This window comes from Hydra vulgaris, chromosome 14 (genome assembly GCF_038396675.1).
Source record: "Hydra vulgaris chromosome 14, alternate assembly HydraT2T_AEP".
NCBI lineage: Eukaryota > Metazoa > Cnidaria > Hydrozoa > Anthoathecata > Hydridae > Hydra > Hydra vulgaris.
In genome coordinates this window covers 30,645,686-30,662,726 of record NC_088933.1, presented here as the reverse complement: position 1 = coordinate 30,662,726, position 17,041 = coordinate 30,645,686, and the positions used below count along the sequence as shown (strand labels likewise).

The 17,041-nt window shown below is 26.6% G+C and overlaps 1 protein-coding gene across 1 annotated transcript in view; it reads left to right on the top strand.

Moving 5' to 3' along the window:
- Positions 1-17,041, top strand: part of LOC100201625 (inactive histone-lysine N-methyltransferase 2E) — a 67,563-nt gene that overhangs the window by 12,276 nt on the left and 38,246 nt on the right. The window contains exons 3-7 of the mRNA XM_065817054.1: positions 8,550-8,662; positions 8,922-8,969; positions 9,806-9,880; positions 10,690-10,748; positions 13,551-13,705. Coding sequence (XP_065673126.1) covers positions 8,550-8,662; positions 8,922-8,969; positions 9,806-9,880; positions 10,690-10,748; positions 13,551-13,705 — 450 coding nt within the window. The remainder of the gene's footprint in view (positions 1-8,549; positions 8,663-8,921; positions 8,970-9,805; positions 9,881-10,689; positions 10,749-13,550; positions 13,706-17,041) is intronic.

The following is a 17,041-nucleotide window of genomic DNA, read 5'->3' as shown; positions in this document are numbered from 1 at the left end:
TATTTATGGCGTGCTGCTGTAAAAAAACCACACTAAAATAAAAAACAAAAATTTGCCAGGAAAGAGTGGTGCAAACTACATAAAAATTGGTCAACAGATCAAAAGAGCCGTGTGGTCTTTAGTGATGAAATGAATGTTGAGGTAGACAACAGAAAAGTTTGCGTAATGTTGCGTAGACTTCCAAGCGAACGGTTCGATGAATCATGCATATTGAAACGAACAATACAAGGCAGTGGTTCAATAGGCATTTGGGCCTGTATGAGTGCCTTTGGAGTTGGCGTTTTTCATTTATTCGATGGTAGACTCAACAAAGAAAGGTACATCAAAATTTTGGAAAACTCGCTTATTCCTAGCATTGATTTATGGCAGTTGCAAGATGGATTTATTTTCCAGCAAGATAATGCGCCGTGTCATAAAGCGCATGTTGTTAGCGATTGGTTCAATTCTAATAAAATTCAAGTGCTTCCATGGCCTGCCAATGGTCCAGACTTGAATCCAATAGTGAATTTATGGTCGTGGCTTGATCACAAGCTTGGTAAAGAACAACTTAACAATTTGGAAGATTTGAAATCTTCTATCTCTCATCATATGAAAAATGTGCCAGATGAAGTAATCAAAACTTTAATGAATACAACGCCAGAAAGAGTACAAGAGTGCTTGAAAACAAATGGAGGAACAACACGTTTTTAAATTATTTTTTTTATTGCTTTTTGAAATATTTTTGAAACTGGTCTTAAAATTTTGTCCAATTTTTTTTCCCATTTATATTTTTTACTAGTCAGTTTTTTAATTTTTTAACATTATTTTGTAAAAAAATTATAAATTCTTTTATAATAAATATAAAATACAATAAAAATTCTTTCTAAAAATGTTTTTATTTTTTTGATACCTTTTTCCAAAATAGAATTATACTAAAGTTAAAAGTAAATTTTGAAAAAAAAAAGAGTGGTTTTTAATTTTTGGCCACCGCTGTATATATATATATATATATATATATATATATATATATATATATATATATATATATATATATATATATATATATATATATATATATATATATATATATATATATATATATGTATATATATATATATATATATGTATATATATATATATATATATATATATATATATATATATATATATATATATATATATATATATATATATATAACATATGTATATATATAATAATATATATATATAAGTCTGGTGCTCAATAAATTGTAATAGTTTTAAGTTAAATGTTGGTTGTATATATCGACCACCAAATTCTACAGCTGATTACTCAAAATCAATTTTAGACTCAATCAAAACTGCTTCAAAACTCATAAGTGGAAAAAAATGCACAGATATCATTGTTGTAGTAGATTTCAATTTCCCTAATATAGATTGGACAGATGACGGTCCAATAACTCAATCAAATGAAAACTCAACTGAGCATGAATTTATTAAAGTTTTAAATGATTGTTCTTTATACCAAATAATAAGTTTTCCAACATTAAACAAAGTCATTCTGTTCCTGCAGTTAACACCCTTGACCTTGTATTAGCTTGCAATCTGAATTGCATAGATTTTCTTCAATGTGGTCCACAGTTAGGTCACTATGAAAAGGGAAGATGCCATTACTCCATCACTTGGCAATATTTTACTAGTTTTAGTGACAATATAGTATTCACAAGAGATAACTTTTGCTTTAAAAAGGGTAAATATACACAAATGATTGAATACTTGAAACAAGTCCACTGGATTGAGCTATTTTATGATAAATCAGTCTGTGAGTGCTATGAGTTATTTTTACATATTTATAATGAATCTTGTCAATTGTTTGTTCCTGTTTTTAATAACAAAAAAAAAGAGTTGCCAACCATGGCTGGATGCAAAAGTTAAAAAGGCAATGAAAATGAAACAATTCCTTTTTTCTTCGAATGCACATTGGCAAAGTCAAGAATCTCGAAACGAATTCAACAAAATTTGCGCTAATGTTAAAAAAAAAATTAAAATATCAACTCAAGAATACGAAATGGATTTAGCAAAAAGAGCAAAGCTAACACCTAAACTTTTATTCTCTTACGTAAATAAAAAACAAAATGTTAAGTCCCAAATTTGAGCCATGAAAAATAAAAAAGAACAAATTACAACTGAAATATCAGACATTTCAAATATATTAAATAAGCAATTTAAGTCAATCTTTGTTAAAGATGATGACCAAGCAATACCCAAGTTCTTGCAAAGATGTAAAAATAAGTGTGATGACAGTATATTATCTGATATAATTACCAATGAAAAAATACTTAAAATGTTAGAAAGTATTGATGAGTCAAAAGCAATGAGTTTTGATGAAATTAGTCTGTTTGTTTTAAAACATGCTGCAAAAGGTTTTGTTGATCCAATTATCTATATTTTCAAATTGAGTTTTGACCCTGGTTGTGTCCCATACCATTGATCTGTTGCAAATATATCACCTATTTATAAAGGGGGATCAAAACTTGAACCAGAAAACTATAGACCAATATCCTTGACGTTTGTGATTTGTAAATTGTTTGAAAAGATTATTCGGAACATAATTCTAGAACATTTAGTTTCAAAAAGTCTTATTTCTGAAAGGCAAATCGGTTTTGTTCCAAACAAATCATGCACAACAAATTTGATTGAGACAATTGACACCATTACATATGAAGCTGCAAAGGGTAAACCGTTGTGCGTAATATATCTTGACTTCTCAAAAGCTTTTGATAAAGTAGAACACAAAAGGTTACTGAAAAAGATTGAAGCATATGGTATAACAGGAAAAATATATAACTGGAATAAAAGTTTCCTAACAAATAGGAAACAAAGAGTTACTAATGGAAATACATTCTCAGATTGGGTATCTGTTACCAGTGGCGTTCCTCAGGGATCAGTTCTGGGTCCCATTTTATTTCTGCTATTCATAAACGACTTGCCAGAAGTTGTGCAAAACACATTTAAAATGTATGCTGACGATTGGAAATTAATAGCCATAGAAGATTCTCTTGATAAACACTCAGAAATACAAACTGACCTTGACAATATTGTGAAATGGTGTAACGATTGGTGTATGGAACTTAATTGCAAAAAATGTAAGGTGATGAGATTTGGCAATCAAAATGTTCTTCGAAGTATTGTTAAACCATGCACATTAAATGTAAATGGAATAAATTATGACATCACCAACAGTGTAATAGAGAGAGATCTTGGTATTTTTATACAACCAGATATGAAATGGAAACATCAAACACAAGTATGTGTTAACAAAGCTTTAAAAATACTAGGTTTGTTAAAAAATGCATTTAAAAGTAGAGATTGTAATATGTGGAAAATTTTGTATATAACCTATGTTTGACCTCATCTTAAATTTGCGGCTCCAGCATGGAGTCCGCCAAACCTAGCTGAAATTTCAATGCTTGAACGAGTTCAACACAGGGCCACAAAAATACCTTACTCAAATCGAAGGGTTTGTTATAAAAAGCGGCTAGTTAGAATGGGGTTAACGGCTTTAAATTTTAGAAGAGAACGAGTAGATTTGATTCACTTGTACAAGATATTGAACCATTTAGAGTATGTTAATCTGAATGTCAAACCAGTCTTTAAGTCAAATGTTGAATTAGATGGCCCGTGTTCCTCAACTAGAGGTCACAAATATAAAATCAGGATGCAGTGTTTCACCCCTCGCAAAATAAATGACTTTCGTGCAAACAAGGAAACATTTCTTCTTAAACAGAGTGTGCCAAATTTGGAAAAAACTTCCAGATATTGTTATGAGGCCGAGAGCTTAAACAAGTTAAAAGCAAGCCTTGATGAATGGTTTCAAATTTTACCCACTCCTCAATAAGAATTGTCTTTATTTGCGACAAACTGGATGGTTTTTGATCAGCTACTTTAATTTTAAAAAGATTCCATAAATTTTCAATCGAATTTAGGTCTGATTACTGAGGAACCCAATCTAACATCTTAATACTGTTTTTTTTAACCACTCAGTAGCTAACTTTGATGCGTGTTTAGGATCTCCATCCTGTTGAACGATAAAATTATGAGATCAGCCAGCACTTTTGCCACTTGATCTCAGTTTTCGTTTCAGAATATCAGTATAAACCTCTTTTGTCATTATTCCATCAATTAATTTGAGTTTTTGAGTTTACCAACACCACTCCCAGCAAAAGAGCCCCAAACCATCATTTGATCTATGATAAGGAGAAAAAATAAGTTAAAAGTATATATATTGAAATGTTATAATAAAGCTTAATGTTACCTCCTCCATGCTTGACAGTTGGTTTCATACATTTAGGATTTAGGTGTTCACTATTTTTCTCCATTTGCGTATGATACCATCAAAACCAAACTGACATATTTTTGTTTCATCGGACCATAAATCTCTTTGCCATTGGTCAATAGTCCAATTTGAATGCTTCTTAGCCCAAGCCAATCTTTTCTTTTGATTCTTTTTACTTAAAAAAGGCTTTTTTGGAGCAACTCTACCGACAAAACCTTGATTTTACAAGCAATTGCGAACAGTTTGAGGATTTACAGTTATACCATGATCTGTTTGTAAATCTTTTGCAAGGTTTGGTGCAAATAATCCTCGATCTTGTTCAACTTTTTGAATAATTTCTCTGCTAATGCGTAAGGTAGTCTTATTTGGGCGTCCTTTTCTTGGCAAATCTTTTATGGTACCCATTTTTTTATAAATTCTAGTGATATTTCCTGCACTATTAGGCTTATCATTTGCTGTTTTAGAAACAGTTTTATATCCTTTTCCACTATTTTAGTGAATGGCATAAAGATATGAATTTCATATCTTTTCGCCATGATTTTTTTATTAAGAACCTAAAAAGAAAACAAACTTTGCTAAAAAATTAGTTAGAATAACTTCTATAAATCAAATTTGTTTGTTTTTGGCTTTTTTTCTGCAATATTATTAAGTTAAAAAATGATTAAGGGCTGACACTTTTTCTAATTTAGTGGATAATTTTTGTTTTAAGTATAAGAATATTAATTTCTTGTTATAAAAATGTTTTCTGATATAAATTCAATATAAAAAAAAAAAAATTGAGGTCAAAAATCTAAATTTAAGCATATAAAAGTTTGTTTTTATTGAAAAATCATCAGAGGGTGATAGAATTTTTGAAATACTGTATATGTGTGTGTTTATATATGTGTAATACAGGTTGGCAAATATTTTTTGCCAACCTGATGCCGACCTCTCTCACTTTGAGGTCAGTAATAAATTGCCGATCTCATTTTTCCTAATTCCAAGGGTTGAAATATATAAAATTTATATATATATATATATAAAATTTATATATATATATATAATTTATATATATATATATATATATAATTTATATATATATAAAATTTATATATACTTTATACATTTTGTGTATATATATATATACATACATACATATATATTACATGCAAAATCAAAATTTAATTCATACTTAGACATGTTCACAGGGTTTGAAATAATGAACTTTTTAGTACCAGAAAATTTGTATCTGATATAGACTCAAGTTTGGCGGACATGTCTGATAAAAATAAAAAGAAGTTTGATCGAACGCCATTTCTGACCACACACAAAATATTTTGTTTTTACAACTTTACCACACAATTTGTCTTGACAACTCTTGGCATTTCAAAATGCGCTAAAAATAAAAAAATCATCTAACAAAAAGAAAATCTTAAAGAATAAGAAAAAATCTAAGCTCAAACAACTAAAATTTGAAAAAGAATATATATTTATATTACATTTTTTAAAAGTTACTATACTATGCGAAGTGCTTTGTAAATTATTAAATACATAAATTATTATGTAAATATATTAAATAAATAAATTATTTAGTTATTAAACACATAATTAAATATATAATAAAAATTAATAAATGCATAAATTACGATGTAAATATATTAAATACATAAATTGTTAGTTTTGCTGATTATTTTATAAGCATTAAAATAACTGCTATGTTAAAATTTTTATAAGATAAATTTAAAAGGGGTTTTAAAAGCTAAAATATTTGTTTGAAATTCAGAAAAACCATTGAACGAAAAATAAAATAAATACTAAACTCTTAATTTAAATTAATAACTAATTGCAACGTTTTAATATAAATGATAAAAACCAGGCTACTTTATTCAAAAAATGTAATGCTTTGACGTCTTTTAAAATTGAATTAACTAAAAAAAATGTTGTATTTTATTATAGTAGCTGACTGTTCAACTTCAATTTAGTTTTGTATAAAAATAAAAAGTTCAAAAAATAAAGTTTATATACAATACCGAATTTATTAATAATTTTAGAACAAATAAAATGATTAGAAATAAATGCACATAAAATATGGGTCGGACAAAATGACTGATAGGTATTGTTTTTTACAGGACAAGTGCCAGATAATGTCCGATGTCCGGCGCTTATTTCGAGCCCTGTGTTCATTAGATGTAGACATGTTTATTATTCAATGTTATGTTCATTATTCAGTGTGTGTGTGTGTGTGTGTGTGTGTGTGTGTGTGTGTGTGTGTGTGTGTGTGTGTGTGTGTGTGTGTGTGTATATATATATAATATTGATTGGTTTAATATTTTATTAAAATATAAAATTCTCAATCATAGAAAAGTGCTCAATAACTTAGATAATTAAATTTTAAAATAGAACATTATATAATTAAAATGATGAAAAACAACAGTTTTTGAGACTTGAAAATTCATGCTTTGTAGGCATTCATCAGCGATAAAATACAAAATCAAAAAGTTATATATAATATATATTTCAACTTGAAGCATAGTTAGCATTAGTTATAGGATTATCATTTAAGATGTTAGCATTACTTATACCATAGAGCATTAGGATATTACCATTGTTTATACCATTTAGCATTAGGATGTGTTAGCATTGTCTATATCTAATTAAACGATTATGTATTTCATTCATTCTTTTTTCTTTTATTTACTTGATGGTTGTGATTTTTATAAATACTTTTATAAGAGCCACTGTGAGCTTGCTCGGGGCCCTGGGGCAAAATTAAGTTGTGAACCAAAATCTAAATGTCATTAATCTACACAATCACATTGTAAATATGATTGAAATGATATTTTTAATATATAGCAAGTATTTAAGGCGGTCCCTAAATCATTAGGATCTGGGAATAGATTGTCCCGTTGTTGGAGCCCTTCTCCTCCGTTATTTAAATGGTTTCATATTAAAAAGTAGAAACTGAATATAAATTATTATTGTTACAATTTATTTCAAGAAAATAAATTATTCCAATTCTTCGACTAAATCAACTTTAAACGCAAATTTAATTGACCAGAATGTTTTTAAAAACATTCTGAATGTTTTTAAAACATTCTGAATGTTTTTAATAATACAAACAATGTTTTTATTTTTTATTTTTTTTAATAAAATGTTTTAATTTTCTCTTTTTTTTATAAAATGTTTTAATTTTTATTTTTTTTAATAAAATGTTTTTTTTTTTTTACTGTAAATCATGCACGGAGTGTTGCTACATCGACTATCTTATAGCCTGATTTAACTAATCAAACTTTTCATTGACCAGCATTTAACTAGAACTATCAATAAAAATTAGTTTCATGTACGGCCCAAAAGGATTGAGGCAATACATGTAATAAATTGTTTCAAAAAATGTTTGTGCTAAAACCACAAAAAAAATCTTATTGACCCAAAAAGAACAAAAAAGAACAAAAATTTTAAATTTAAAGTTTTTGGACAACTCTTATAGAATTACTTTGATGCTGCTTTTTAATTTTTGTGAAAAACAAGAATTTTTTTTTTTTACTTTTATTATAAAAAATTTTTCTTTGTACTTTTTTTGAAATATAATTTATAAAGTATTTAGAATAAGTTATATTTTTTTCACCGGCAGTTTCAAAACCAAAACTATATGTATATATATATATATATATATATATATATATATATATATATATATATTATATATATATATATATATATATATATGTATGTATGTATATAATGTTTATAAATGAAAAAACATAGATGATGACTTCAGTTTCAAATAGTTGTTAAAAAGATAATTTAAATTTATTCGGAAAAAGTTTTTTTTTTAGAATTTTTTTTTTAATTAAAAATGTATACTACATGCAAAATATATATTATTTTTCTAATACCTTTTATTATACAATACAAAGTTTATATTTACATTTCATTTATAAAATCTACTATTTTTAATGGTATTTTTAAATAATTGGATTATTAAAAATTATATATTGTTTTATTTTTTAAGTGTTTTATTAAAAGAATTTGTTATTATAAAAAAAAAATATTTTATGGAAGGACCATAATTATGGCCAACAACATCTGTTAACACCCCCTTTTCAAAACTTTTTCTATTTTACTACATTGAATTTTATTTTGGTTTATTAGATTTACTATTTTTAAAGAAATTTTTAAATATTTACATTATTAAAATGTTTGTAAGTTATTTTTTTTTATAAGTGTATTATTGAGAGTATTTATGATGTCATGGAAAATAATTATTTTATGAAAGGACCATAATTATGGCCAACAACCTCCGTTAACACCACCTTCTGATGACCAAAGAATTGAAAGTACTAGAACTAAAGTTAGAGATGAACAAGAAGGAACCACTAACTGTATATGGTATGTAAATATATTTTAGAAGTTTTATTTTAAAGTTTAATCATACTTTTAAATGTATTTTTAATTTTTTCAATGACAAGTTTTTAATAAAAATAGTTTTAAATAAATTATTACTTAAGCTAATTTTTATTGATTTTTTCTGGTTATTTTTATTTGTTAATTTCTTGATTCAAATAAAATATTTTAGCTTATTTTTTATTTAAAATAAAATACTTTGCAAATTTTTTATTGAACTATGATTTAAAAAAAATGTTTTTAGTGGCTTTGATCACACTGATGAATACATGATTTGTTGTGATAATTGTGGGTAAGCAAATAAATGGCCATTGGTTATTTTTTGTCATAATTTAAAAAACAAACAAACATTTGTATTTTAGTTGTAATTATTATACTTCTTTTTCTGAAGAATTGTTTTAGTTTATTTTAAAATGATTTAGTTCAAAGCTGAATTATTAAATACTATATTTTTACTTTTCTTTTTCAAATAAATTTTGTTAAAGTTTAGATGTAATTGTTTTGATTTTCAGTTTTTCTTGTTGTATTTATTTATCTTGTATGTTTAAAAAATATGTAAGTATGATCATTTCTTTCTTTACATATATATATATGTGTGTGTGTACACACACGCACGCACGCATGCATGCATGCACACATATTTGTTTAACTCTGGTTTCACAATTATGCTGGATGGGTCCAATTATGTCATTTTTAAGTTTAAATAAGGTGTTGTTAATAAGTTTATGCTATTTATTTTTTACTGTTTTTGGTATTAACTTGTTTTGCAGACCAGGACTGAGATTTTTTATTGTGATATTACCACTAGGAAGATTACCATCTAAAGTTTACCTTTCCTCCTACCTTTAACCACATCTTACATATATATCCCTTAGAAAGCAAAAATAAGGTTAATAGATTGGTGACCTTAAATTATTATTTGTTGGCATAAAGTTATCACAAATTTTTAACACAAAAGTTTGACCTTAACATTGTAGAAACAAATTCCTAAGGCACTTTTAGGTTGGCATTTCTGAATGCTGACCTGTCAAATGGTAAAAGCCTATGTTGGACATTAAAAAAAAAGTTAAATAAAGCGCCATTATAATTGTGTGTAAAACAACTTTTTAGTTTTCTGTACTTTTTTAGATGTTGGGAACACATTGTATGTATTGGTATCAGTGTTGTTCCAGATAAATATCATTGTCATAAATGTAATCCAAGGTTAGTTTTTACCAGGGATGCGAAGTCCAAAAAAGACTCTGGGTTAAAAGTCACAAAATGATTATTTTTAAATAATTTTTGGTATTGAGGATCTTTAAAAATGTGAAAAAGCCTATGGATTACTTTTAGAGAAAAAGTATAGGCTTTTAGGTTTGACGTGCAAACAAATTTTGAACCGGAGTCTTTATGTATAATGGCGACAAGGACTCAAAGACTCTGGGCTAAAAAACAATAGCTTTCAAGTCATAAAATTTCAAATTTTTCTAATTGCAGGTCATAAATCATTCAACATTTTTGAGTGACTTATGATCAGCAATAAGTCACTCAAAAGTATTGAATGACTTATTGAGTAACAACATTTTCTTGCCCGGAGGTCAAGAAAAGTTTAACGCCAAAGTCCTTTTGGGACTCCGCATCCCTAGTTTTTACACTAAAAATAGTAGTAAGTTTTTTTTTTTTTAATTGTGAAAATGGTTATGGAGAACTAACGCAAGGATAATTAAAATGGTGTAACCTGGTTTTATTTATTATATCCTCAGTATTAAGGTTTTTTTCAAATTTTTTTATGTTTTTATACCAACGTGTTACAATGAAAGTTTATCAAGTTGATTAGAAAAATAATTTATCTTTAAAAAAGATTTTTTGTTATTTAATAGCAGATTTTAAATGTATTTTATCGTATCATTGATTTTTAGATTATTTTTTTTTTATTGTTTTCAAAAAGTTGAATATTTAGTTATAATTTAAAAAATATATTTTTTGAGGAATTATGTTTTTCAATATTTTTAATCAAGAAAAAATTTGTTTAGGGAATTTGAAATTGAAAAAGCAAAAGCTATACAGGAAGCAAAAAGAAAAAATATGTCAAGTGAGAATTTAGTTAGAGTATATATTTCTTATTTTAATTTTGATCAGGTTGTTGTATTTATAGATCAGGTATTTAAGATATTTTGGTGAAAGCCTAAATTTTTATCTAAAAATTTGACATAATTTATAAAATAAATAACTTAATTAAATTAAAACTAAATAACAGTTTAAAATTCAGAAAATATTTGTTTATAGTTTTTTTTAAACAACTTTAAGAACAAATTTGCTCCTGTCCAAAACATTAATATTTTTTTATATAACATGTCAAAAAGTACACATGATTATTGTTATATTTTATATTATTATTTAAATGTCTTGTTAAAAGACTAAATGAGTAGCACTATTAAATGAGTAGCAATTAGCTGCATTATTATATTATTTTTATAAAGTTGATATTCTTTGGTAGTGCAGTTTTGTTTACTAAAATGTTAAAATGTATTAGTGTTATTTATATTTCACAAAAAATGCTTTAATCTGCTAAGCAAGAGTAGAGTAGAGAGCTATGTGTATATAAAGCAGAATGTTGGTACATGTTCTCATGTGTATGTATGCTTGTATGTGATATTGTTCCTACATAGCCTACTTTCCTGTTTTTTTGTGTGTTTTTTTCCCCCCTGTTTTTAAAGCAATAGTTTTTTAAGCTCCTAGCAACTTGTATTTTTAAATGAATATAAATTGTTTTGTGAATTTAAAAGGCAATCCAAATGAAATGATTATTGTTAAGCATTAATGTGCAAGGAAAAAAGCTAGAAGTATCCCTGCATGCTCTAAAAGTTTTTAGAGCATGCAGTGACAGATATAGTAAAAGTATGTGATTTTGCTGAATGATAAGTTAAGTGAGAGTTTCTGTTGATTAAACTAAAGATGGTAGATTGTTTTAGCAGTGACCATGATAATATCTACAGTCTTCTGCCTTTAGCCAGCGCTTCGTGCTTAAGTCTTTTTGCGCTTGCCCACACACCCACAATAAAAAGCGCGTGCCAAAAAAATAAAAGCATTTTCATTTAAATCAACAAAAAAGTTTTTTGTTTATTTGTTCAACTTTTACGAAAAATGCTTTTTTTCGCTAGTTTTTTTTTTTAATTATTTTATCTTGTATTTATTCAAAGCATTCTTTTTGCTAATTTAAACAGCAGAAAAAAATGAATTTTTTAAATTGCACAGATTAATTTTAAGAAGACCATCCTGCCAGCGCTTTTTTGTGCGCTGGCATTAAATTTCAAACGGAGGAGACTGTATCTATAAAAAAGAAAAAGAGAAGTAACCTTATAACGATGAAACAGTGACTCAAACTTGGCAGATAGAGCAGGTCCAATGCATTCTTGGACCTTGTCTAGAAGGTAAACAGAATCATTATAAGAACCAGCTTAAATATGGCAACAGTATTCCAAACAGAAATGAATAAAGGATTTGTAGAGACAGAGATTGGCATCAGGAGTAAGAAAATAATGAGCACAGTTAAAACAAGCAACTGTAAATTTTAAGTTATAATTTATTTCCTTTAAGTAGTTCTAAAATATCTTGAGAGTTACTGAGTTGATTGTTTCATCAATCACAGAAAATTATCTTTGATAAAGAATCTTCTAAAAGCAGATGCTAACTTTGCAATGGATTGTTTCCATGGTTTCCATGAGAGGTCAGCAGTAAATAACAATCCAAAAAGACATAAAGTAAAAGACTCAGTAAGAGAGTTGCCATTAATCAATATGGAATGTTAACAATATTGCAAAAGTTGTTTGCAGTAAATAACTGAGTTTTGTTGGAGTCGAGTTCACAAGCCTTTCTTTTGTGTTGTATCAAATCTGACCTGAAAAATTATATTATATAATTAAACAAATTTCTGAACATAGTTAACTAAATTTCTTCTGGTTAAGTTTGGTATTAGCTTGAAATGTTTTACTTTTTTTTTCAGGTTGACAAAACAACTAAATACTAGGGTTTAAATTTATTTAAGGCTTAGGCTTGGTCGAAGCAGGGCCAGTTCAATAACTAACACTAATTAAATATAATAAAAGAAATAAAAAATGTATTAAAGCATAATTTTTGGCTATTATTGATAAAGGGTTAAAAGTTTATTATTAAAACTGCCATCATAATTAGCAATTGCCATCAGCATTATCATTATAATTATTTGGATATTCATGCCTCTGTGTTGTTGTTGCAACTTTCAATTTTTAATATTTACCAATATTAAAAGTATTTTATTTACAATGCTGGTAATATTGTTTCAGTTATGCTACTTTTTCAATACTTATTAATCTTAGCCCCCTCATGTTATTTAAGCACTCCTCTGCACAACCTCATAATATAATATCTTTAAAATAATAAAAACATTCCCCTCCCTTTTTCCCTCCCTCCCACACACTCCACCCTAAATTCTGTTCTCCAAAAAAAATTAACTTTTTTGGGGCAATCAGGTGGTCTAAAAGCTCAGTTCATTTTATCAATTGTAGCATATCCTTAGTAATCTCAACCATATAGTTTTTACAATTTTAAGATTTAAAATTATGAAAATAAAAATTTCCAACTATCAATTTAAAAATTGTTTGCACAAAACTTTTTATGACTTTTATGATTTTCAAGAATATATAATAAAGATTTTTATTATAAATTAGCAAGGGGTAAAATTCAGTTTTTTAGGTTTGCTTGTTTTGTTAAGCTTGTTCGTTTGCTTTTTTAAGAAAAATTTCCTGTTTTTGGACAATAATTCTGTAGGAACCCTGATGTTATATCATATGTATGTATGTTTGTATGTATGTATAAACATGCACATGTAAGTTTATCATGTTTGTATATGATTTAGTCAATGTAGAACTTGATGAAGGTGATGAGAGTGTTGAAGAAAATAAGACTCATTACACTGCTATTTCAAATACTCCAACTAGAATAACGTTTTTAAGTAATTCTCAAAGCAAGAGTAAAAACAAAAAGAATGCTTCAAAAGTTCAGAAACGTAAAGTAAGTTCTTGAATTAAGATTCAATTGTCTATTGTTTGTTTTTTTCTTTCATAATTTATGACTATGCATAATTAATGGTTTCATTTTGATAGTTTCTTTTCAATGTGTGTAAATTATTTAGTTTTTATTATTATTTAAAGTTCTGCATATAAGATATTTTTATCTCTCTGTAGGTAATGTATTTATAGATATGCATCAAAATAAATGTTATTGAGAATGATGTCAAGGTTGTAACTGCAATGCCTTTTCACCATTTTATTTTAAGATTTAAAAAGTTTAGTAATAGTTATAAAATAAATAATATAAAATATAAAATAAATTCATTTAAAATAAAAAAAAGTTTGAAATTAAAATAAAAAAATGTATTTTTAATTTAAAAACCTTATTTTGAAAATAATTGTTGTGGCAACAACAATATAACAACAGTAGTATAATATTGTAAATTATAATGTTTTAACCTATTACATTTTTTAATCAAAAATTGGATTGAGTTTTATTTTGATATGAGGTTCTTTTTTCACATTTTTTTGGTTATCTTATATGATAATTACATTTTATGACTTTTTTCTTAACACTGTTATTTTAATTCTATTTATATTCTTTTCTTATACATCTTTATAACTAAATTTATATTTACAAATAAAAATTTATAATTAATAATTTATAAATCTTCTTTAAAAAATCAGTGCAATAATTATAAAATCTAAAAAATATATGTATTGGAGTTTAAAGAAACCATATTGTGTCAGTTGTAAGTTTTATTAGTTGATGTTTTATTAGCTAAATAAATAAATTTGTGTTACTTAAAACTTGTTTAAAAGTTTTAGTTTTGTTAACCTTTTACTCTAAGTATTACACACATTTTTTTTATATCATTCTTTGTTATGGTTGTAATATAACAATTAAAGATTGTAACTTATACAAAAATAGAAATGATACTCCTAAATAGCTATTTATTTTTAATTAAAGTTTGTAACTTTTACAAGCAAAAATAGGAATGATGCTCTAAATGACTTTTAGATTTTTAAAATTTTTTTGTGAACTTTTCTGAATTTTTTTTGAACTTTTCTCTTATTGAACTTTTTTCTTTATAACTCATTTAGCCTAATATTGTCCTATACCATATATTATAGACAAGTGTTTTAGACAAGTCAATCAGTATGATAAGTGATAAAACTGCCTACAACAGTCTGTATTTTTCCTATCATACCCCAGATATGGCAACAGTATTTCATACAAGGCCAGATTTGAGATTTATAGAGATAGAGAATAGAATCCACAGTAAGAAAGTGTTGAACTCGACAAAGAGATGCAACCTTAGCAGATGCTAATTTTGCAACCGATTTGATATATGGTTTCCAAGAAGGATCGAAGTAAGAGTTAATCCTAGAAGATGAAGAGTAGATGACTCATAGAGTACATCACCGTTCATAAATATAAGAAGATCTAAATTATTGCAAAAACGATTGGCTGAAAAAAATTGAGTTTTGTCTGTATTGAAGTTCACCAGTCACTGTGAGCCCCATGCTGTAGCAGAAGTGAGCTCCTTTTCAAGCTCAAATGCCTCCTCCAAGCAATCAGAGAGCGTTTGGTTCTAATCACAACAAGAATAAATGATAGTATCATCAGCAAACAATGCCATCTTAGATATGAGAATATCTCAAAGATCGTTAATGTAAATTAAAAAGAGTATAGTGCCAAGGATAGAACCTTGAGGAACCCCTAATGTTATAGAATAAGAAGAAGAGTGCTGTCCATCGAGGACAACTTTTATGCTACGATTGGAAAGGAAGGATTCAATAATCTTAAAGATATCACCAGATACACCATAAGAAGAAAGCTTATTCAGAAGACCAGCATGTGTTATTAGAAACAGTATCAAAAACAGTGGTAGAGAGGAAAAAAATTAATAAAAACACTTATATGATGATAGAGTGATAAAGTTATAAAAACACTAATATGATGATAAAGTTATTTGTAGATAAAAGGAATAGTTAATAGAGATTAAAATCTGATTTCTTAACAAATACCTTATTGTGTTACATGCATTTTTTTTTGCTACAGTAAACACCCGGTTGTTCGAACCGGCACTATATGAGTTTCCCGCTTATTGGAAGCAGTTTTTATTCCTGTGATTTTTCCTCAACAAACTTTATCCGGTACAAGGTTTTCTTTTTTGATCTCAAAATTTAATCTTGAAGAAAATTAGGGGTATGCTACTAACAAATTATTAATAAAATATACTAGGCTTCCAAACCACTCCAAATGTATCAAATTTACAGAGGAGATCTTTAGAGTTTTCTGCATGTTAGTGTTCTCCATAAGCTTAATTTTGTTTCAAGTTAATTTTCCTTAGTTATTCTGAATAACCCTTGTTGCTACCAAATAGAGTTAAGTTAAATTCATTAGCATAACCTAATGCAACCTGGTCGACAATGTATTTATGTTTTTCTACTAACCTCAGAGTTTTATCTCTGAGGTTTCTAGAATTATCTTATATATAAATTCTCTGGGTTAAAAATACAAATATTAAATTTAAAAAACAAGATTTATGTTCATTATTCTTAGCTGCAATGAAAATCTACATACCACATTTAAAAATAATTGTAGATGCAAACCTATTTGCATGTAATTAAAATTTGGCATTGACTTTATGGTCGTTTAAAATATTATAAAACATTTTTTCATTTCTTAATAGCATTTATTTTTAATAGCATTTATATTTATTTATTGTCATGTGGTTTATAAAGGGTTTATACTTGGCATGCAAGAGTTTATATGGGCATGCAAAGCATGCATTTTTTGTTAAATATAATCAATGCAAAAATAGAATAAATTTTCAAATTAAATTTTTAAAGATTCAGTGTTTTTTTTAAAGTCATTTAGTTTATTGTAAGAAAATATATATTAAGTGTTCAAGTTTTAAGATTCACTATTTATATTTTATTATTTATAAAGGTTATTTAGTTTATTTATAACCTGTTTCTGTTTGGAAATATTCGAGTTAACTATTTTTAAATTTATATTTTTAAGGTTTATTATTAATAAAAATATATAAATGGGTGAGACCACTTACCAAACATCTTAGGAAAGCGATTTTAAGTGCGTTTCAGCAATTTAACATTAATTAATGCCAATTATTGTAAGACATCTTTTGTGGTATTATTGTATGACTGTTTTATCTTAAAATGCAAGCTTTACAAGTTGTAATTTGTGATTAAAGTCTCAAGTTAACAGAAAATGACAGTTCATGATTTTCCACAACAGTATCATGTTTCCTGATTCTGTTGTGGCAAAGCATTATAAGCATAATGAATCAAAAATTAAATATCGTAC